We start from the raw sequence: 23742 nt of genomic DNA on the forward strand, positions 1-23742 counted from the left end.
CTCTTCCACAGCATGTCTTTTATCCTGTCTTCCTTCTATCACCCCAACCGGTCGCAGCAGATGGCCGCCCCTCCCTGAGCCTGGTTCTGCAGGAGGTTTCTTCCTGTTAAAAGGGAGTTTTTCCTTCCCACTGTCGCCAAAGTGCTTGCTCATAGGGGGTCATATGATTGTTGGGTTTTTCTCTGTATCTATGAAGCGCCTTGAGGCGACTTTTGTTGTGATTTGGCGCTATATAAATAAAATTGAATTGAATTGAATTGAATCGAATTATTTGAATCTTTCTATCCAGATTTAAAACAGCTTAATCAACAGAAGTCTCTCTGCAACCACTCAAAATAAGTGTGATTGTTTCTAATATAGCTCATAATGATCAGTTATTGCATTTTTTAACGTTTGTATGGGATATTGTATTTATTTTAATTGTTATGTACTTATGTGGTACATGTATTTTTGGCTTTTGCTGGTAGGTCTCTCTTGGAAATTAGATTTTTAATCTCAATGAGATTTTTACCTGGATAAATAAAGGACTAATGAAAAAAAAAACTATAAACAGAATTGGTGACAAAGAGCAGCCCTGGCAGTCTAAAACACACCATAAACTAGTCTGATTCACTGCCGGCAATACAACCAAGATCTTGCTGCAGTTGTACAGGGTCTAAATGGCCTCCATCGACTGGACAGACACCCTGTACGCCCAAAGCAGCCCCACAGGTTTCCTCCAGGGACCTGGTCGAATGCCACAAAACACATGTAGACTGGTTGGGCAAACTCCCACACACCCTCAATTGAAATGAGCTTTGGTCAAAATAATAACTATTAACAGCATTCATACATTTAAAAAAGTAACAAGATAGCACCCCCCCCCCCCAAAATAAAAATAAAAATAATAAAAATAATAAAAATAAAGCAAAGTGAGGTAAAAGAAATAGAAAATCAATAAGATATTGCTTGAAACCAACAAAAGACCAGCAAAAATTAGATGGAACACAAGGTAAATACAAGAAGTAGCCATAAAATTAAATAATAGTTAATAGCAATAACTTGTCACAAGGAAAGAGTTACTGCCCCAAGTGGAGCAGTCCACAGATCTCGAGTCTTGTTCCTGAGTGAGGGGAGAGTGGACGGTGAGATTAGCAGACCGAATGGGGCACCATTTGCATCTGTTGTGGTGAAGAGAGAGCTGAGCATTAAAGCAAAGCTGTCGATTTACCAGTCAGTCTACATTCATACCCTCGCCTGTGGTCACATGCTGTTAGTAGTGGACGAAAGAATGAGGTCAAGAATACAACTGGCAGAAATTATTTTTTTTCCGAAGAGCGGCAAGGCTCTGCCTTAGAGATGGGTGAGGAGCTTGGTTACTTAAGACGGCCTTGGAGTAGCGCCACTGCTCCTCCACTTCGAAAGGAGTCTGTTAAGGTGGTTCAGGCATCTGAATTGGATGCCTCCAGTATGACTCCTAGGTAAGGTATTCTGGGTATGTCCTACCAGGAGGAGGCCCTGGGGCACACCTAGGATTGCTGAGAGATTATATCTCTCGCTAGCATGGGACTGACTTGGTGTCGCCCTGATTGAGCTGGATGAGTTGATGGGCATAGGAACTCCAGAGCGATTAAAGCGCACTGTAGGTATTACAGGTACTGCACTGCAGTGGTTTGTATCATATCTATCTAATATACTCCAATTTGGTTATGTAAAGTGAGAGTCGTCTTCACACACTAGGGTTAATAATGTAGTTCCACAGGGTTCCATGCCCCATTAGAGCACTTCGCTCTCACACTGCAGAGCCTTCAGTTTTCAGGCCCCTCTTCTGTGGAACCAGCTTCCAGTTTGGATTCAGGAGACAGACACTATCTCTACTTTTAAGATTAGGCTTCAAACTTTCCTTTTTGCTAAAGCATATAGTTAGGGCTGGACCAGGTGACCCTGAATCCTCCTCTCCTGTGTTACACTGCAATAGGTGTAGGCTACTGGGGGATTTCTATTATGCATAGAGTATTTCTTCTTCAGTCACCTGTTCCACTCACTATGTGTTTATACACCTCTCTGCATTTAATCAGTATTAGCATTAAGCTGGTAATCTGTCCAGGATGTACCCTGCCTCTCTCCGTGACCCTGATAAGGGGAAGATAATGGATGGCTGGATCAATCTTTAAAATATGAAAGTGATCTGTGACATCAACATTTCTAAATTGTGTAATGGTAAATGGCCTGTATTTGTATAGCGCTTTACTAGTCCCTAAGGACCCCAAAGCGCTTTGCACATCCAGTCATCCGCCCATTCATGCACACATTCACACACTGGTGATGGCAAGCTAACACAGACACAGAACAAATACTCACTCAGATCTTGTAATGTATGATCAAAAACATTCATTTTCTGAGCCACATAAGTCTATTCACCTGCTAAGTTGCATCATTAAAATATTCTTTTCATTTCATGTCAAATTGTGCCACTCAACTCTGCCACTGTCACTATTTATTCTGTAGTAATTCACAGCCTTGGCCCTTGTACTGTAGTTAGGACTGATAGAGATTGCGTATACGATCAATAACCAAGTTGTCAATTCACTGGTTTTAGGAAAGGAGTCTGTATTTGCTGATAAAAATGGATCTGCTATGTGGTTACAATTATGCCCTGGCTATGGCCTTGGGGATAAGTTGACCTTTTGTACATTTCTGCTCTTTTCATGCAAAATAACAACATGATCCAAATTTTCCATTTATCTCTTGCCTGGCTTGCATTCACACCAATCTGACTGGACATCTGGATAGGGTCAAATGAATTGGCCCAATAGACTATGGCTGAATATATTTTCAAGTGCATGTATAGAGATTGACAGACCACGTGACTTTCGCACATTGCATTGTGGGTATGAGTGGCAACAAAATCAAAACACTGCATCAAGCGCTAGCATTTCCAGCACCGGTAATCGTTATTTCTGCGGTTTTAACCCCTACTTGCATTTTATTTGCCCCCAAAACAGTTATGTACAAAACGAAGGAGAACACGGCAGCTCCGTACAAAGACAGACGTGACGAAAAGGCAAAAAAAAGTACGAGGAAAAAAATCAAAGGAGTGAAAGGGTCAGACCCATACAAGCATACAGAGTGGAGTAAGGACGTTAGCGTGCTGCCCAACTTTCATCACGCAGATATTTATTATTATATGGTCCTAAGTGTGAGTGCATACACTCACTTACTTACTCACTCACTTACTTTGGTGATTTGGACTATTCCATTTCACAGCTGTTGTTAATTTTTTCCCCCTTTATCTCCTGTACAGGTCAACGCAATCTAGTTGTCGTTTCAGGTTGTAGTGTTACACAACATTTTCAGATCTATTAGAAATAAAATTTGTGTTTTGTAATTCATTCAATTATTGTCTTTATTTGTAACTGGCATTATTGTTTCGTTCTATTATAGAATCTTACAAGAAAGAGGCAAAATTGTATTCCATCACGCTTTATTAGCTGCTTCGGTGAAAAACAAATCAACAATGCAACAAAAATAACCCATTGCAAAACAACATACTGGAAAACAGTTATTCATCACTTGATTGCTTCAATACAACACTTGGGCACATATATGTGGGACTTTTCGTGGCTGTTTTGATATTGCTCTCTCTCTCTCTCAAATCTCACTGTGGTAGCAGCTTTAAACTCGGTATGACCCAGGTTGATAGAGGGGGCCCAGTCTGGATCTCATTCCAGCATTTTGTAGGCTGGTTTTCCTACCAAACACAAGAAATAATAGCCCGCAAAGCCACAGTGAACAAAGCAGCATAGCGCAATGAATTCAATTCAAATCAATATAAGACTTGATTGTAACCTACATCAACAATTATGTTATGATAAAATACGTAATAACTACAACAGAAGACTTACCTTTGTGGAAATGCTTTGAGCAGACTAACATGTGAGCTGGAGTGTTCTGGGACGTTATAGTTGGTCTTCGAATGGCTGCAATCCAGGCCATCCGTCGGCTCTTTGTTACTTCGGAAACATGGCTTAAACAATTTCTCTTCCACGACGCTTCCCGTGAGTGTTATGCGACCGGCTATTGCAGTTTATAATACAACAGCTTCTTGCCATTCTTTGTGTTTCTTTTTATGGCTGTGTAACTGTTTTCACGTGAAAGCCTGCGTGTGCTAGTACCGCTTGCCACTCGTACCCACAATCCTTTGCGGTTTTACCCCGAAATGACGTCACATTTTCAATCTCTTTATAGCTCCATGCATGTGTGTGTGTGAACAACACCTGTTTCTTGGTTGACTATTGACCTCAGCAGCATCACTCAGGGCTCTGATCCACTCTTCCTGTTCTGCATAGCTGTCTGTGCTGAAATAGTATGTCCTGGTCCCGACATGCTCCACCTGAATGCAAAATCAAATAAACGCTTTAAATTGCCTTTTTCACTTTTCTCCTCTTCCTTCCACACCTGCAGAGTGAAACAAAGAGATGCAACACATTCAACTCAGTCTCAAACTGTCATGGTCTCCGTGCCTGCCCGGCCGGCCCCACGAAGCTACATGTGCTGTTTTGGTTCTCTCTCTCTCTCTCTCCCTCTCTGCCTGGGCGGAGCTCACTGTGGGCTCCCGCCCTTGGCCCACACACCTGACAACAATCACCTGACATCACCGGGAGCACTATTTGAGGCTGGAACACAATTCCTCTCGTCGCTGGATGATTGTACTACTGATGTTAGTGTTTCTCGCAGCTCCTGTGAACTTGTGCTTAGTAATTTGAGAATCGTGATTAGTTTGTGACTTCCCTTCTCTTCTGCTTCAGACCTTCCTCCCCGGACCTGTGACCTCCCTGCCGTGTGAACGTGTGTGAGTGTGGGCAAGAAGACGTGAGCGAGTGTGAGAGAGCTACCCTGTGATTCCCTGGAGTTTTGGATTCCCTTCACTGGATATACTGTGCACTGGTGCTGTAAATAAACTGTTTTTTTGGAGACATCTAACGCCTGAGTTCCTACAACCAGATTGTGACACAAACTATGACTGCTATCCTGCAGGCAGTAATTTTGACACTTATTATTTTTCTATAAATGTAATAATATATTTAATAATAAAAGCACATTAGTATTGGTAGCTGGCTTTTATAAATTATAAAATAAAATAAAGTTTTTTTTTCTTTTTTTATTCTGAAACGCTCGTGGGTTAGTGGTGCCACCATATTCCCAGAGTGTGGTTTCGTTTAACAATAAAATTAGAATGCAAACTAGTCCAAAGTGCTAATAGCTCAGTATTATCCTGGGTATAGTTTCTGATTAGCTTTGCTAAGTAGCATGCCAGAATCCTTACATGTTCTCTTGAGGTGAAAGTGAAACTTTATGAACTAAACCAGGATGAAGAATAGAGATGACATGCAGGTAATAACTGAAAAAATGACATGCAGTTCAGTGCAACAGAGATAATAGTGCATTCCTTGCAGGCAGGGAAGTTCTAAATTAGAGTAAGACATAAAATATTAATGCTGTATTGTTCACCATCTTACAATGCTGTGATTGCACCCATTCCCAACTCTCTGTGAATGGTACTCATGGCCATTGATCAGTTGTTGTTGATCAATGGTCATGCCAATTTGCATAATAATGATCAAGAACTGACCTACCAGACCATGAATCATTCAGTGGGCTGGTTTCAGTCATTATGCAAATGTAATGTTTATAATGTTGGAAACCTGCAGTCAGCTGAAACTGAAGAAGTCACTTGGATGAGTGACAAAATGTTTCTCCCACTGAAAACGCTTCGTCCAGATGAACAGAAACAACTTTTGGGATATTAATGTTGTTACCAACTGCGTTTCCAAATAAAACAAAAAGACAAAGCCCTTGTGTGTGTAGATGAAAGTGGGAGGGAAAAAATACAGAGGGGAGGAAAAGATTAGCTGTGACAAAAGCCACCAGTCACTGCTCTTTATAAAATGCTGCACTATACTCTAGCTTCAACACACTGCACAGTGTGTTGAAGCTAGAGTATAGTGCAGCATTTTATAAAGATAAAGATAATATTTGGTAGATATTTAAAGCATTGTGATCCATAGTGCACACTATGGATCACAATGCTTTAAATATCTACCAAATATTAATAATTGCTTTATCTAGTACTGCAGTTATTTCAAATAATGACATAATCAATCCATTTTTGCTACACAGGTAATTCCTCATATTTCAAGAAACTCATATCTGTCAGTCCGATTTAAATTCTGGGATGCAGATTTAGTGTTGGACACATTTTTCATACCTCCTTTTCATTTGCGGTTCTAATTTTAAAGCATACTGCCTCTGAAAACACAATGTGACCAATGTCTCTTTGTATGTGTGTGTGTGTGTGTGTGGAGAAGATGTCCTCTAATGTAGATAGAGGACATGATGTCACTCATAAACAAGAGTCATTTCCTTCCACGGTGGAACATCATGAGACTCCACCTCCAGCACTCACAGGGGGTGATGCAACTGTGTGAAATGGCTGAATATTAAGACGCAGCAGTAACCTAGCAACAGAGGTTGGGGCAGAGCATGTGTGTGCATGTACGTGTATGTATAACCCTTCTTTGTTGTCCTTTCTTTCTAAAGAGCAGAAAATGAAAGAAGGAGAAGAAGTTACTGATTCCTCCATTCTTTGCTCCTTTCTTAAATCATGAACATATTACTTACAATAATTGTATACTTTTTAAATCTACTGTATACTATTTGTTATTATACTTACTACCAAAACTAACACAAAATGAAAATGAAAATGCATTTAGGCAAAGGCATTAGATTGGGAAGCAGAAAAAAATTAAATAAATTAAAAAAGAAAAGGCTAAAAAGATGATATAAGAAATGGAATGACAATAGAGCAAAAACATAGTAAGGTTTCCAGTTTCACGTTTCCTCACTGGGAACTTAAGACTGAAAAATAAACAAAAGGTGAGAAACAATTAAAGATGGAAGAAAGGAAGAACAAATAGAGAAGAAACAAAGGAAAAACAAAGCCAATAAAGAAAATACTAAGGTGGCAATAATATGCTTCAGTGAACTAGAGATGAAGCAGACAATAGCACACTACATAAAACCTCTTCAAAAGTAGAAAAAAAAAGAACCTGAATTAAACAAAAAATGTAATTAAACTTCAGCACTTTTTAATAAGAGGCAAAATCAGGTCAAATACTTATGGATGCAATTGTTTTTGTATTTTATATAACAAAATGTTAATGCATCTATAAAATATTCCTGTGCCCTTCACCTTTGACCTAAGTACATTACTTGCATAAATGAAGCTCAATAAACAAAAAAAAAAATTCCTAACCACTGAACACTCTGAAAAACACTAAAACCACAGTGCAGCTCTAAGCCTGGTACGTCCTTGGGTTGGGTTTGAGCTCCTATAAAAGCAGTAAAATAACTTTCTTTTTTGTGGTTACAGCTAAATTTTCATTGTAGTCAGTGTTATTCAAATGAATGCTATTCACATTAAATAAATATTTTACTGATCCAACAAGGGACATTTTTCTGTTACAGTAGCATGATAAACAGTAAAAATAGTATAGTCTACAATACACAACAACACAGCTGAAATGAAACACAGGCTCCTGGAATATGGTAAATGGACTAGTTCCTATATAGTGCTTTTCTACTCTTCTGAACACTCAAAGCGCTTTACACAACTTGTGCTTTCACCCATTCACACCAGCACATTTTCTAAGTGCTTTCTAACTGACATTCACACACACATTCATACTCCGACGGATGCATCGGGGAGCAATTTGGGGTTAGTATCTTGCCCAAGGATATTTGGCATGCAGACTAGGAGAAGCCAGGAATTGAACCACCAACCTTCTGATCAGTAGATGACCTGCTCTACAGCCACCCCTTGTACTATGAGAGAGCGCAGGAATTTATATATTGACAAGAGTGATAGACAAAGTAAGCTAATGCTCACAAGAAATGTACAAATCTCTTCTGACTACAATTACTAATACTAGTATAGTAGCACTTCACCACAAATCAGAAGGGCAGGAGAATATTGGACAGGGTAGCAATAGAGCTAATATTCGGAAACAGAAAGTGTACTCATGTTACATAAAAAGGAATTGAATATTAGATACAGTTATTTTGTCAAATCCTAAAGATAGGGGTGGCAAAAGTACAGAAATTATTTACTTAAGATGAAGCATAGATACTTGCGTGAAAAAAGACTCCAGTAAAAGTAAAACTACAGCTAAATAAACCTAATGCTGTATTAGTCCATGGGAATACAAACTTTTCTTTTTACTTTGCCCCCACACCTGAACAGGAAACTTAATATGTTAGGGCAATAAAGTGGTTTTAGTGGGAGGGAAAATCTTCACTTTGGTTGTAGTGACACAGTATGGTGAAATGATCACAAATAAAAATAATTTCTTTTGTGAGTTCAAATGGATTTTCTTTTGTTCACAGCCTATGATCAATGGATCAACTGTGATCATGAAACTACTTAAAGGTTTACTGCTCTTAGTGGAACTGAATTCAATAAGATAAAAGCAGCTTAGCTCAATTCCATTCCCTACACTTACAATATACTGTTTATACTGTGTTTTTACTAGACAGAATAAACAGTATTGAATTCTGTGAATAAATCTAAGCATGTTCAGTTTAAATTCGAATACATCTGAGCTACACTTGATATAACCTCACACTGACTATGAACACCACAGCCACTGTGGACCAGTCCAACACAGTCCTTTACTGTCATGGTACTGGGTCTATGATCCAGTGTTTCTGTTCCTTAGGCTTTTACTGGTATTGTTTAGGTTTCTACTTTAATCATTTGGATTTCTAGTTGTTTAATTATTCTGCTCAGATTATATTGATAGATTCTAATCCCTACGTTTCTGTTACTGTGCTTCCCCTGTATCCTACATTTCATATCTAGTCTCGCTTGTCTTCATGTTCGTTTATCTCCGGTATCTGTTTTCCGTGTTTTCTTTCTGTTTCCCCAGTCAGCTATGTTCTTAAGTCTGTTGAAGATGGAGAACCAGCTTCAGCAGAATAATGTCAGTAAAGTCTGGAGAGGTCTTAGAACCATCTCGGGCCACAAAGATCAAAACTCTCTGCCTGTGGGGGATGTGAGGCGGACAAATGAACTGACTCTTTTCTTTAACAGGTTTGATTCATCCAGGATGCAGTCTCCAACATCGGCTGCAGACTCACCCACCCCCACTGCTGCTGTTCCACCTCTGAAACCTCAGCCACTTCACACCTCCTCCACTCACCACGGTCACTACTCCCCATCCCCAACCACAGCACCCAGTACACATCCTGCACAAGGTTCCTGCCTGTCTCTCTCAACTACCCAGGTTAGGAGGGAACTGAGGAGGATCAAAGCCAAGAAGGCAGCGGGTCCAGATGGCATCAGCTCAAGGGTCCTCAGGTCCTGCGCAGACAACTGTGTGGGGTGATGGAGCACCTCCTCAACCGGAGGCTGAGGCTGGGGAGAGTCCCACAGCTCTGGAAAACCTCCTGTGTTGTACCAGTGCCAAAGACCTCACGCCTCAAGGACCTCAACAGCTACAGGCCGGTGGCTCTGACATTCCACCTCTTGAAGACCCTGAAGCAGCTGGTCCTGTTACAGCTTCTGGCCCTGGTGAGCTCATCACTGGACCCACTTCAGTTCGCTTTCCAGCCTGGCACTGGAGTGGATGATGCTTTCATTCATCTCCTACATTGTTCCCTCTCTCACTTAGAGCCCGCTGGGAGCACTGTGAGAATCATATTCTTGGATTTCTCCAGTGCTTTTAACAGCAAAGAGACCAATGCAAAGATCACCATCCCATGCCCATCACTCATCCCTGTATATAATTAACATATGGGGGGAATTAAGCTTTCTGATATGCTATTACACCTGTATAAGACAAGTTATAGTAAGTAAGTAAGTAAAGTTTATTTATTAAGTGCTTTTCATGGACAGGCCGTCACAAAGTGCTGTACACAAAGATTAAAATAAACAGAAAGTTAAGTCACAGAATAAGATATAATTAACAAGTTAAGGAGATGGCAAATTCCACGGTTCGGATACATCCTTGACTTGAATACCTGGTCTACAAGAGGGACTGTGCCCTACTGGATCAGAAACCGCAACTCTCAAAAGGTTTCCACCTGGCTGTGTCTGAACCAAGTTAACAAGCCAGCATCTAGAGTTAGACAACCATGATTCAGCTCTTCAAGACCACAGAATAAATGCTACACCCTACGACCCCAACGACCAAAACCACAAGCAGATGTGCTCGATTTGCACTGTTTTTATTTTATTTTTATAAAAACAAAAATGATTTTGCACAGTAGCATTCATTTAGAAGTGGCCTGAATGTGAGTATTTTGTGCTGTTGCACATTTTTCACATTTGCAGATTAAAAAAATATGTATTTTGTTGGTGATATAATACTTGCCTTTGATGGAATGAATACAGCAATATTCACTGGCATGCTACTAGAAATAAACTGTATCAAATGCCCTGGATAGTTTTTGTTATTAATTTAATTATAATTTGGCCCTTTATTAGATTTTTTCAACTGTATTATCTACTGTACTTGTATTTGCATTATTTCATTTCATACTTTTACCATTAAGTGAAATCTCAACCATTTGGTAGAGATCAATAATTTAAAAACTACAGGGTCTATTGAAAAAAAATATTGATTGTGGTTATTATTCACCCAAGTCATTAAGAAATGCAAACAAAAAAAATTTCCATTGCGTTTTTTTCTTGGTGTGGACCTCAAAGGGGTATGTGAGAACTCAGGGCTGTGTGTAGGACAGGGTCGTCTGCAGTACGGGGGCCCCACAGGGAACGGTTCTTGCTCCGTTCCTCTTCACCACCTACACTGCAGATTTCTCCCACAACTCCACCCAGTGCTTCCTGCAGAAGTTCTCTGATGACTCTGCAATAGTCGGCCTCATCACTGATAGGGGACGACAAGGAGTACAGAGAACTGACCCGTGACTTTGTGGACTGGTGCCAGCAGGACTACCTCCAGATCAACACTAATAAAAATAAGGAGCTGGTGGTAGACTTCCACAGGCACAAACATCCTCCACTGCAACCACTGAACATCCAAGGTATGGACATTGAGACTGTGGACAGTTACAGGTACCTTGGTGTTCATCTGAACAATAAACTGGACTGACTCATAATTCAGACGCCCTCTACAGGACAGGGCAGAGCAGGCTGTACCTGCTGTGGAGACTCAGGTCTTTTGGAGTGAAGGGCCCACTCCTGAAGACCTTCTATGACTCTGTGGTGGCCTCAGCCATCTTTTACGGTGTGGTCTGCTGGGGCAGCAGCATCTCTGCCGGGGAAAGGAAGAGACTGAACAGGCTGATCCACAGGGCCAGCTCTGTTCTTGGATGCCCTCTGGACCCAGTGGAGGTGGTGAGTGACAGGAGAATGGTGGCTAAGCTGTCATCCCTGTTGGACAACATCTCCCACCCCATGCAGGAGACTCTGACAGCACTGAGCAGCTCCTTCAGTGGCTGCGGCACCCACGATGTGGGACTGAGAGACTCCACAGGTCTTTCCTTCATACTGCTGTCAGACTCTACAACATGTTCTCTGCAGATGACCACAGGCACGCGCAAACACACACACACACACACATCCAAAACACAATGATAACTTTCACCCTGTCTCCCTAATGTGCAACAGTACCAAGTGCAATTTTCCCAATAGAGCAAAGTATTTTATTCTTTTTGTATAGCATGTTATTCTATCTTATCTTATTCTACTCTGTTTTTTTCTTTTTTTCTTAATTTTTACTGCTCTTAACATGTACTTTCTGCTGTGACCAAAAAATTTCCCACGTGTGGGACTAATAAAGGTTTATCTGATCTTATTCTTCCCTGGTCCCAGTATCAAGTCCCGTGTCTTAGTGTGTGACTCATGTTTCCTATTTTACTTTGATAGTCCCTTGCCCTATGTTTAGTTTACTCAGTTTTGCTTCCTCTTTGTCTTGTTATGACAGATTAGCTCCAGCTGTGTTTCCCTCCTGTTTCTCATTCCCTTGTTATCCTCTGTATATTTAGTCCTGTTTTCATTTGCCTGTTGACACATCATCCCATGTTCCTGTGTATGTTTCCTGTCCTCCAGGTTATTTCTGAGTTTGTTCCTAGTCTTAGTTCTAGTTTTCAGATTTAGTTTTTATTTCCCTTCTATGTTTCATTTGGATTTTTTCACAGCAATATAGCTGCTTCTTTGAATTTATCCTGTTTCGTTTAAGTCCCGCATTTGGGTCCCGCACCACCAGGACATTTACTGTACATTCATCACAGTCGCCCCCTGACAGGGTCTCCCAAAGCAAACTGGTCCTGGAAGAGGGGCTAGACAAAGAGCAATTCAGTCAACCCCTTTGTGAGAGAAAAAAGCAAGTGTATCCTGGAGTAGGGTTACTGGGCCCCACCTTTGAACTAGAAAATCAGACTCATTCCCAGTGCGGGTTGGACTCTGCCTGGGCTTCCCTTTGTGACCAATTTTGCTCTGTGTTTTTATGGATAGAATTTCTACTCATAGCCAGGTGGCAAAAGGCTACCATTTTAGTGGCCATAGAATTGCATCTCTTATTTTTTCAGATTATTCTGTATGGTTCTGTTGGTCTTATCAGGCAGTGGCCTTTAGCTCACACTGGAGTGGTTCTTAGCTGAGTGTGAAACAGCAGATATAAGAATGAGAACATCCAAGTCGGAAGCTATGGTCCTCAGCCAGAAAAGGGTGGAGTCTCTACTTCAGGTCAGGGACAAGTGACTGCCCCAGTGGAGGAGTTTAAGTATATCAGAGTCTTGCTCACGAGGCATGAGATTGTCAGATGGACTGGGGCCAAAGCGATTCAGTGATTTGGGCATCTGACAAGGTGAGGTGTTTGAGGCATGTGCCATTAGGAGGAGGCCTTGGGGCAGACCCAGGACACTGGACAAATCAGCTGGCCCAGGAACACCTCATGTTTCCCCAGATAAGCTGGAGGAGGTGGCAAGAGAGAGATCTGGGTATCCTTGCTGTGACAACTGCCCCTGTGACTCAGATAAATGTAAGAAAATGGGTGGATGGATAGATGCATGCAGATGCGTAGAGTACACTGAGAGAGAGCTGTGCAGGAAGTGTGATTTTTATTGTGGTGGAGGGAATTCATGACAATTTTTATCAAACGTGAAGCATAATTTGGATCTTCTTTTGCTGCTGATTCAGTGAACTTTGGGGATGAAACCTGCATCTTTAGAATCTGTTAGATGTTGGCTTTCAGCTCAGATGGCATGCCTGCGTATGTGCCATCGGGTGAACAATGCTCTGTGTTTACATCTTTGTGCTGAATCTGTGTAACTGCTCTCATTTACTGTTTTAGCTGTTTAGTGGTCATTAAAATAGTTTTGTGAGCTTTAACCTGAGATTCTGGCATTTCTGGCAAAATCCATTTATATTTAAAAAATCGATTTGAGATTTAATGAATCGATATTGCTTTATTTAAGATAAAATTAATTTGACTTGGGAAAATCGTTTTTTAAAACCCACTCCTATTTCTGCCTCCTTAGTTTAACTTTAAGAATAGTAAAAAGAAAGTGTCAGTCATATGCAGTCCCACAGCATAAGACTTTCAGATAAATCTAGCACAATAGCTGGTATTGTGAATAAATCTGACAAGCCAGCCTTATTTGCCATAAAGGAGAAATTGACATGATATAGAACCTTGAGTTCTTCTCAGGTGGCTGTAACTCGGATAGTAGCGCAGATCCTTCCCTAATTGAAAGGCTGGCGGTTTTGATCCATGGCTGCTCCAGTCTGCATGTCAAATATCCATGGACAAAATACTAATACTAAGTTACCCTCTGATGTATGAATATTAGATAGAAAGCACTTCAGTAGAAGGAAGTGCTTGGCTGAATGAGGCAAGTTGTATAAAGTGCTTTGACATTTGATTAAATATTTCTATTAAAATATAATAATTTTGGTTTGGCTTGAACACTAAGATGAAACATAACTTTTAGTTGCACATTTGTCAACTTTACTGAAACCCTTAAATGTACCCTAGGTTAACCCACACCACTGTACAGGAAGGTGGTAAATCTGCTGATAAAACCGGTTTCAATAGCTTGCTAGTTGAGCTGATATTTGAACCATGCTGATAAAATACTGAAATGCCTTGATTATCTGTCTCATACATAAACACATACCCAGCCAGATGCAGCTATATCATAAAAACTACACAATGAAGGACCTGAAATTTTGGTGTGCATGTTCATGGTTTCAAAATGACCACTTTTCTGAACTTAACAGAAAGATTTTATTACATATTCACCAATCTATTTTTGTTATTAGCAAGGAAAAAAATCTTGCTACACTGAAAATGGTCAGCAATGACCTCCCGCATGCTTCTGTAAATGTGAAAACAAGAGTTGCAATTATCTGTGTTCGTTTTAACGTTTTAACACTTTGCAACAGGATTAACAAGACATAAAAAAACACAGTTTGACTTAACTGGTCTAGTACACCACTCACTGATGGACCTGCTATTATGTAACTGTATGGTCTCTGTACACCCAAAACCAAATACCTTAGTTATGAGGAAAAGAGACAAGAGTAGGGGTGAGTTTTTATAATTGATTTATCGATTAAAATCGATTCTGGCTTGGATAACGTAAAATCGATTCATTAAAATCCTGAATTGATTTTTTAATATAAATTTATTTTGCCCGAAATGCCAGAATCTCTGGTGAAATCTCACAAAATTTCAACAACCACCACACAGCTAAGACAGTAAATGAGAGCAGGAACACAGATTCTGCACAAAGACTTAAACACACAGCGCAACCCGCGGATCAGAATCAGTTAGATGTCGCCTTTCTCACAGTCGGGGCTGAAAGCCGACAGCTCGCTGATTCTGACCTGTCGGCGGCTCCGCGCTTTGTGTTCCCTTTATGCGCGGATTCTAAAGCTGTTAGTTTGATGTCTCTCCAAACAATATTGACCGAACCAGAAGCAAAAGAAGATCCAAACTACGCTTCACATAAACATCGTCATGTATTCACTCTTACTTTTACTGTTTTGCTTCGACCACGATGCACAGCTCTCTCTCTCTCTCTCTCTCCCCCCCCCCTCTCTCTCTAGAACAGTTTCCCGTCTAAAAATCTGTTTTCTTCATTATTCGCTTGCTTGTTACGCACAAGTCTACCATTGTTTACAGTGCTCTCGGTCACTGTTTTTTTTCGTTTGTACTGCAGAATATTTTTATAAAATCCCAGGCCAGGAAAAATCACCTTCATGTTTTTCTGTGTTTTATCCCCAGCTACTTTGACACAAAGGCATCTGCTGTGACGCTCACACCTTTGATAAAGTCTTGCGTGTGTCAGCTTCCTTTTTATAGATACAAAAATATGTAAATGTACTGATCTGAATTATAATATTTCTGGCTGTCAAAATTTCCCAGATTCAAATCGAATTGAATCGAATCGAATCGAATTAAATCGAATCGTGGATCGAATCGATTCGGGACCTTGTGAATCGGAATTGAATCGATTCTAGAAATCAGTGACGATACCCAGCCCTAGACAAGAGTACTAAGTACTGTAACAACAATGAATAAAAAAAAAAGGTTTTTCAGTTCATGTTCTTTAGAAGAAGAAAAAAAGCAGTCTGTCTCCACTCAGTAAACAACCTACATGGGCTTTTGTTTGTGTGTGTGTACACAGTGGGTACATAAACTGGACTTTGAGCCAGAGTTTGCACTAGTCAAGAGAAAGAGTGACAGAAAAGCCTAGATCTACTGAAAAGTGAAAAAGAAAACAGTGATTGCAGTAAAAGCTGAAAATAAAAGGCAAACATAATATACTAAAGACTAAAATGGGGTGTGGTGGCTCAACTGGTAGAGCACATCAGCTACTGATTGGAAGGTCGGTGGTTCGATCCTTGGCTTCCCCAGTCTACATGTCAAATATTCTTGGGAAAGATACTAACCCCAAGTTGCCCTCCGATGCATTCATTGGAGTGTGAATGCATGTGAATGTAGATTAGTTTGCACTTGTGTTTAGAAGTGAATGGGTGAATGAGGCATGTTGTATAGAGCGTTTCGAGTACTCCGGGAGAGTAGAAAAGCGCTATATAAGAATCAGTCCATTTAAAATAACTGAATATATTTTAATAATAATCCATTGTTCTAATCCCAGGTCTTTTCTTTAAATGAAAATAAAGCATAAATCTTTCACTATGATGTAAACGTTGCCTCAGCCCAAGGCTATTAAATTTTTATTAGCCAGTACCAAATCAACATCCTTCACTACACCAAGGCAAAAAGACAAAAACAAAAAAACAACAACAAAGTTCCAACATTAGCAAATCCCAATTTTTTCAATGAGACGTTTTGTTGCACAAGGGAGCTCAGGGGTTAAAACAGCTGTTCTGTGAGGAACTGTTATCACTCAGGAGAACAGGTAACAACCATCCCACTATATGGAATATTATAACAGCTGCCTATTTCATTATAAAAATCACCTTGTGCTAAAGAGAACCTTTCTAAAGACCTTCATTAATCAGTTGTATAAGTTAAGGCAAAGTACACTAATACGAAGAACCAAGTCATATTTGCTTTCCACTAAGCTACAGACTAAAGACTACAGAAGTGGCTTTAGCTCAGGAGGTAGAGCAGGTCATCTGCTAATCAGAAGATTGGCGATTACCAGAATACTAACCTACTAACTAAGTTGCTCTTGGATGCATCTGTTGGAGTGTGAAAGTTAGCTATAAGCACTTACATAGAAAATACATACTCATGTATGAATGGGAGAGTGAAGCGAATTAAATAAAGTGCTTTGACTGCTAAGATGGAAAAGCATTATATAAGAACCAATGCATTTATTGCAACAATTGCACATTCCAAAGTCATTTAATAGATCTATGCTGTTCAATACACAATGTATTTCTTCCATAACAAGCAACTACATATGAACCTTTTGTAATGTTCAGTTACTGACCTTAAAGGCAAATTTGCAGGTGATGTTTTCTGAAAGCTCTACTCCTCCAATCTGGAAACTGAGCAGGGGCAGACTCCCTAACACTGTATCCTCTTTGTCATCTGTGATTAAAAAAATTAAAAATGTAAAAATATCCAGAATATTACACGTGAGTAGTGCTACAAATATGTGAGAGAAATAGCAATTACAGCTTGGGTTAGTAAAAATTGGCAGGATTAAGAAACAATAAAAGGAAGCAGGAATGTCTAGCCCAAACATGACTGGAATAAGAACTGCTCTTCTAGGACACCCAGCAATCCTCTCAGCTTCCACATTGAAAGTTTCCCACAATATAGGTCCATAATGGTCTGAACAAGCCTGTGATATGCAGTGACAAAGGCACAGACATTCTTCCTCACACATACACAAAGGTATCCAGTGGAGATAAACATGCGTATTGTAGAAGGGGCGTACCAGCACTGACTAAAGAATAAAACACATGAAAATTGAAGTAGTTTGAAAAATAATCAGTGTTTTCCTACCTCTTAAATCGCAAATGTAGCTGCGCACCGACAATTTTGCTTTGGCTGAGTGTGTGCCTTTACGTGTAGGCGTGCACTACAGAGAAAAATAGAGACAACAGAAAAGGGCAGGGAAGCAGAGAGACGGAGGGAGCGACAGGGAGAGAGCTCTAAAGGGAGGGGGAAGGGCTTGTGCAATCACAGAATACACAGATCCCTGCTCTGTGTGCCTATTTGTGTGAGATAATCATCAGCCCATGTGACTAAGTGTTGCAAGAATCTAAGCCCAGCCAGCTGAACCTGCTGCTTGCCTGCACCAATGAGACTCAAGCAACGCATGTCCTTGCATGTTTGAGCGCTTCTCCAATTCTGCTCATTGCTCCCATGCATATGTGAAAAATGTATTGATTTATTATATTTATAGACTGGAGCCATAAAACAAGATAAACCTAATCCCACGTGTGGGAAATCTTTTGGTCATGGCAGAAAGTACAAGTTAAGAGCAGTAAAAATTAAGAAAAAAAGGGGAAAAAAACAGTAGAATAGAATAACTATACAAACTAGAATAAAATACTATATACAATATAAAAAGTACTATACAAATAGAATAAAATACTTTGTTCTATTTGGAATATTACTATTGAAAAAGTACATGGCAGTAGTGGTCGATAAGACTGAAAAAGCAAAACTATTTGAACAGAAAACACAATGAATGCAAAAACGGTGCAGTGCACAAAATAAATGAATGAAAACATTTTACAACGTTAAACTAAATAGTCCCAGAATTTCTCTGGGACATTTTACTATATGGTATAGTATTTTTAAAATCACACAGACAATAATTAACATTAATGTTAGTAAAGGAAGAAGCCAGAACTTTTATGTGAGGTTGAGAGGTACCATGGAAATAAAGGTAGGACCACATCAATACACAGTCTTGTTTCTGGAACTAGTCTCCTGGGAAGAGGCTGGACTCGTTTCTACTCCACCATTGGTAAGGTCATTATACTTTAGTGTCTGTACATTGGGATTTTTGGTAGGCAAGAGGACTGTTTCCTTGACTTGGTTTGCAGCCTAGGTCAAACCTATGTTGATGTTTTTGTAAATGTATCATCAGATTCGCAGCCATATGGTCTTCTTATTTCATACGAGTAGTGAGTCACTTAGTTGGGTGATGAGAGGAGCAGAACGGCATAGGAGCATTCGGGATCAGCCAAATATACCAACATTTTTAAAGGACTTCTTTGTTTCCTCCACAGAACGCATTTCAGTCCCACAGAGATGCTCAGAGTGTAGGGATTTGGCCATCTGGGAATGGGGTCACTGAAGTAAATAAACACATCTTTGTTGACAAAGCCGTCCTAGCCACCCTCACCCGAGAAACTGATACAGTTGCAGGGAATGGCTGGGCCTTAGCTATCCTGGGAGCAGGAACACAAGGACAAACAGCAGTGGCAGACTGTGTGGTTTTCTTTTGAGATGACCCAAATGTGGACTTTAACAAAGAGTGTGTAGTTTATTATGGCAGATGACAAAAACATGAGCAGAAATAGGTAAACCAGAATAAACTAAAAACTGACTGCAGTGTGATTGGGAGCTCTGCTGCAGGGGAGGAGTGGAGCAGCGGGTTCAGTAAGTGGTGTCAGGGAAGGCTGGTTTTCACAGTTGACGAACATCATCTAATCATACCTTTATAATTTTCCGGAGAGGTCTAGCTTAGTAACCTATGTAGCATTAACCTTTCTGTAATCAGTACAGAAACGTGGGGTGTTATCTGGTTTGGGGAGTGCCCTCCCCAGACGCCTTAACGCCCACTCACATCCTGGGCCATCTGACCTCAGGAATTCACATGATAAGGTGGGGCCAGGTTTCACAACGAGCTCATCCGAAACCCTGGCTGATTGGAACCACACCCAGTTTCACACCTTGGCTCAGGCGATTAGAGGATCATCAGGGGGTCCTTTTGTCCCTCTGCGGGGGGATACTCCCACTAGGTTTATATCTGGGACTCCCCACCATTTGACCTTAGAACTGAAGAAGCTTCTCGGATGAGAGGTGAAACGTCTTCAAGCAACTTAAAGAAGTCCAGAAGCTTTTCTTTGCAAGCTCCTTTGACTACGATGACCTGGATGACTGAGAACCTTCACAGACATATGTACACACAGAAGTATTACCATGCCATGCCCATTATCTAAATCTGCTATCATGGGAGGCAGGTAAAAATTCAGGGTCATATGCTGGCCACCTCAGAAGTTTTATCTCCTCTTGACGTTGTGCCTGCTCAACCACTCCCCTCCATATTTTTAATGTCAAATTGACCCATAGGCTGGTTGTCAAAATATCGTCCAAGTCAGAAGCTTTGTGACCAAGCCCAGACTGGATTGGTGTGTCCAAGAGAGACATCTCAATCGCCTTCCACATTGCACAATAAAATGGGTTATGTAACGGAGTGAAGGTGATTTTAGTGCAAGTGTTATTAAAGGAGGGAAACCTTCCTCAAAACGGACGGAGCAGTGGAGTAGACAAGGGAATGCACTAAATGAAAAACTGTATGACTAAAATATAATTTATTATATTTAAACAGTTAAAATGTAAAATGCATTAAAACAACCCTGGCCAGGGAACAACGCAATAAACATTAATAAAACACAACATTAAAACCCAGTGGCGTCCGCCACGATATAAAAGTCACTAAAAAAATAAATATCCTCGCCTTCCTGTCCGTATTCTCCGCTCCGGCGCGCCCGGGTGGGCAGAGCTCTTAACTCTGCCCGCCGCTTCCTTGAACACGCCAATCGGCACCGACCAGTCTCGCTGTGGAGGTAGAACACTGTCTCGCCGCCTCTAGTTCCCCACAGAAGCGTGATCTGGCCTCCAATAACTCCAGCTGAGGGACCACTCGCTCCGATCCCTGCTCGCTGGCGTCGTCTCCTCGTTTCCCACAACGCCAACCTCCACCAGCCTTTTCTGTGTCACTCAGCACTCTCTGTAAATCATCGCCCGCTCCTTTCCTCTCAGGTGTGTCAAATTAGTAAAACGGGAAAAGGGCGGAGTCTCTCCAGGACAAATTGACAGATGTAACCAAAACATGCAATATAAAAAATAAATAAACACACTTCACATTAGAACACAAGCAAAGCAAAACAACTTCCGTCCTTCCCTGGATGACATCCTCCCACACTGAAATATTAGCAGTCCCTGCTAATGCTCCATCTCCCTATAATGCTCTGGTGGAATCCCACGCGTGGTCCTAGTGGACCGTCTAAGGCAGCGGTCCTCAACCCCCGGGCCTCGGACCGGTACCGGTCCGTGAGTCGTTTGGTACCGGGCCGCGAGAGTTGAGGCTCAGGTGTGGAATGTATGGTTTTCAGGGTTTTTATCGGTTTCCAGCGTTATTTTGTTATCGTTTTTTATCGTTAACTCGGTTTTCCTTGGTCTTTTCACGTGTGTTATGAATAAATCTTCTTTTTTTCGGTACCGGTACTAGTTTTATTTTGTTGTATTTATCCCCGACACCTTAAAGGCCGGTCCGTGAAAATATTGTCGGGCATAAACCGGTCCGTGGCGCAAAAAAGGTTGGGGACCGCTGGTCTAAGGGACGTACCTGAGTCACTCTGGTGAGGTGACACACAATCAGTAGGGGGTAAAAACCCATAAAACACTGGCACTGGGAAATCCGAAGTGCCTGTGGTTGACTCCTCCATAGGAGGGGTAAAGTCTGTTTGAGGAGCAATGCACACTTTCAAGGCATTCCTGTGTAAAGTTTGTATATTACCCCCCTTTTCTGGTTTGACCTTATACACTAAGCCCGTATCTCCCACCTGTTCCAACACCACATACGGCTCAGCAGACCACCAGGAACAGGGCATCAGCATTAATATTGCTCTTACCCGAACGATACTTGATCTCGTAGTCGAAAGAGGCCAGCTGGGCAACCCAACGTTGTTCTACTGCACAAAGGCTTGTCAATGTCTCTTCTATTCGTGGCAGGGGGAAAGCATCCTTATGTGTCACCGCATTCAATTTTCTGTAGTCCACACAGAACCTCCAGGTGCCATCTTTTTTCCTCACCAAAACAATGGGTGCAGCCCACGGGCTACAGCTTTCCCGGATAACTCCCTTTTCCATCATATCTGCCAAGAGGCTCCTCATTTCTTTATACATTGCAGGGGGCAAAGGACGATACCTCCCCCTAATGGGGGCTGCGTCACCTGTGGGGATACAATGATGCACCAGGTCAGTCCTCCCAAAATCTTCGTCATCCTTAGAGAATACCTTCTTCCATTTAAGCAGTAAAGCCCGCAGCTCGCCCTGTTGCAGTTCAGACAGATCAGGTCTTTCAATCAATTTACTCACCTCCTCAGGTAATCCTTCATCCTCCGCGGGGGCGCCACTGTCGACCAGCGCCACCTCCACCACACCATCTGTCCCAAGGGACAGGCTCAGGTCCTGTGAGCCATGTACATCGGCTTCATCTACGCAGAATAACTTTCGCAGTTTCTGGTAGCGACCTATAAAAAGAGGATAGGGGTGTGGGTTACAAATCCTCACTGGCACTCTCCCGGCCTTTACCATGACGAGGGTTCTCGCCACCCCCACATCAGGGGTTTCAGGCAGTGCCTCCACCAGGGCACAATAATCCGTTCCTTGCGGACCCATCTGAGCCCGGCCCCACACCATTATTTCACTCCTTGGGGGAACTTTAATTTTGCCTCGGCCAGCTAACCGTACACACCCCACCATTCCGTCCTCCACTGTACTTGCTTCTATCCGTCTGCATGTTGCGAAGGCAGTCCTCCAGGCCTGTTGATTCGTTAATTGCTGTGGGACAGGAGCAGTCTTTTCCGGCCACTTAAATACATTCCAACAGGCAGTCACAACATTCATACCAACAATCAGTGGGTGCGTGCAATGATCATCTTTTACCACCACAACCCCGCGTCCAGGAACCTTAACACCTTCTATTTCCATGTCCAGGACAGCATAGGTGGTATAGGGAATTTCCAGACCATTGGCGGCTCTCAGCTTAAAGGCGGTTGGAGTTTTCTCAAGCTTAGCCTGGAAAAAATGCTCATTAAACAAACTCTCCTATATCAAAGTCACTTGTGATCCTGTATCTAACAAGCCTTGAAGCTCCACCCCCTCGATCACTATCTTCACTGTTGGACACTGCCCAATAAATGTTTCTGTGGCCCTTAATTCCTTAGGTGAACCAAAAGCCCCCGCCCCTCAGACCTCAGCAGCAGGGTCATCTAGTTTAAACTTGGCTGAGAAGACATGGAGGTCTGGCAAAACCTAGCTATATGTCCTGCTAGTTTACACCTCCGACAGATAGGCCGACCTTGTGCATCCCAGCTAGCATTTGATCGTCGCGGTCCTCTCCTAAACTGAGGTGCAGGCGGAGGAGTAGCTACAGCTGGCTGAGTGGAGCCTCTAATTTCTCTTACTAGCTCTTGTGCCAATCCCTTCATTTGTGCCTTGACATACTCCAGTATCTCCTGCTTTAACACCTGTCTCCAATCTTCTTTCTGTTCAACCTTAAAAGGAGCATGAGACTTATTTACAGACAGGCAGGTTACCTCAGACTGGGGCTGTACATGTTCTGAGTCTAGCAGCAGTGCCTCCTGGCGTATGGCAGCAAAATCTTGATCTGGTTACGCTGCACATAGACCTTCAGTGCCTGACTTACAGGGCCCTCCCGCAATCCTAGCAACAATTGATCTCGCAGGGCTGCATCAGAGGGGACATTATCTGGATCATGCTTTCACAACCTACAGTATAATTCAACTGGGGTGGGGACACAATCACCATATAAAGAATCTAAAAAAGAAAAGATTTTTTGTACTTGGTCTCTTTCACTAGTTCCGAGAACACTAACCTGCTGTTTAGCCTCACCTGCCAGCGCTCCCAACACAATAGCAACTTTCCTCGCTTCAGGCAAATCCTGCGATCCCAGTAGCCCCTGCATCTGCTCCTTCCAATCCTGATATTGCACATCCTGATCAGGCCCTTTAAATTTCGGCAGCCACGGGGCTCCGGGATATACAGGCATCATCATCTTTGCTATTCCCCTGACTATCTCAACTGCTCTCCGTATCCTATGTCGACAACGCCAATTATGTAACGGAGTGAAGGTGATTTTAGCACAAGTGTTATTAAAGGAGGGAAACCTTCCTCAAAACGGACGGAGCAGTGGAGTAGACAAGGGAATTTATTATATTTAAACAGTTAAAATGTAAAATGAATTAAAACAACCCTGGCCAGGGAATAA

At 41.7% G+C, this 23742-nt stretch overlaps 2 protein-coding genes across 2 annotated transcripts in view; both read right to left on the reverse strand.

Annotated features, from left to right (window-relative positions):
- Nucleotides 1–17563, reverse strand: part of plekha6 (pleckstrin homology domain containing, family A member 6) — a 58708-nt gene extending 41145 nt beyond the window's left edge. Inside the window, exons 1-3 of the mRNA XM_084927303.1 lie at nucleotides 17493–17563; nucleotides 16972–17072; nucleotides 4257–4372 (exon numbers count right to left, since the gene is read on the reverse strand). The gene's annotated coding sequence lies outside the window, so the exon portion shown is untranslated. The remainder of the gene's footprint in view (nucleotides 1–4256; nucleotides 4373–16971; nucleotides 17073–17492) is intronic.
- A 3751-nt stretch (nucleotides 17564–21314) lies between these two features.
- Nucleotides 21315–23529, reverse strand: LOC146386329 (uncharacterized). The gene is made up of 4 exons (XM_084927268.1): nucleotides 23350–23529; nucleotides 22919–23008; nucleotides 22071–22529; nucleotides 21315–21443 (listed from the first exon to the last, which is right to left on the reverse strand). The coding sequence occupies exons 1-4, from the start codon at nucleotides 23527–23529 to the stop codon at nucleotides 21315–21317; spliced, it is 858 nt and encodes a 285-aa protein (XP_084783394.1).
- Between the last annotated feature and the right edge of the window lie 213 nt (nucleotides 23530–23742).

The sequence above is a fragment of the Perissodus microlepis genome, chromosome 5, assembly GCF_051167445.1.
Source record: "Perissodus microlepis isolate ML-2025 ecotype Zambia chromosome 5, ASM5116744v1, whole genome shotgun sequence".
Taxonomy (NCBI): Eukaryota; Metazoa; Chordata; class Actinopteri; order Cichliformes; family Cichlidae; genus Perissodus; species Perissodus microlepis.

Coding starts and splice junctions, on each gene's coding strand:
- LOC146386329 (XM_084927268.1), bottom strand. CDS start 23,529: ATGATGATGCCTGTATATCCCGGAGCCCCGTGGCTGCCGAAATTTAAA. Junction 22,530..22,918: donor AGGGATTGGCACAAGAGCTA/GTAAGAGAAATT, acceptor CATTTTTTCCAG/GCTAAGCTTGAGAAAACTCC. Junction 21,444..22,070: donor CACTGCCTGAAACCCCTGAT/GTGGGGGTGGCG, acceptor CGAATAGAAGAG/ACATTGACAAGCCTTTGTGC.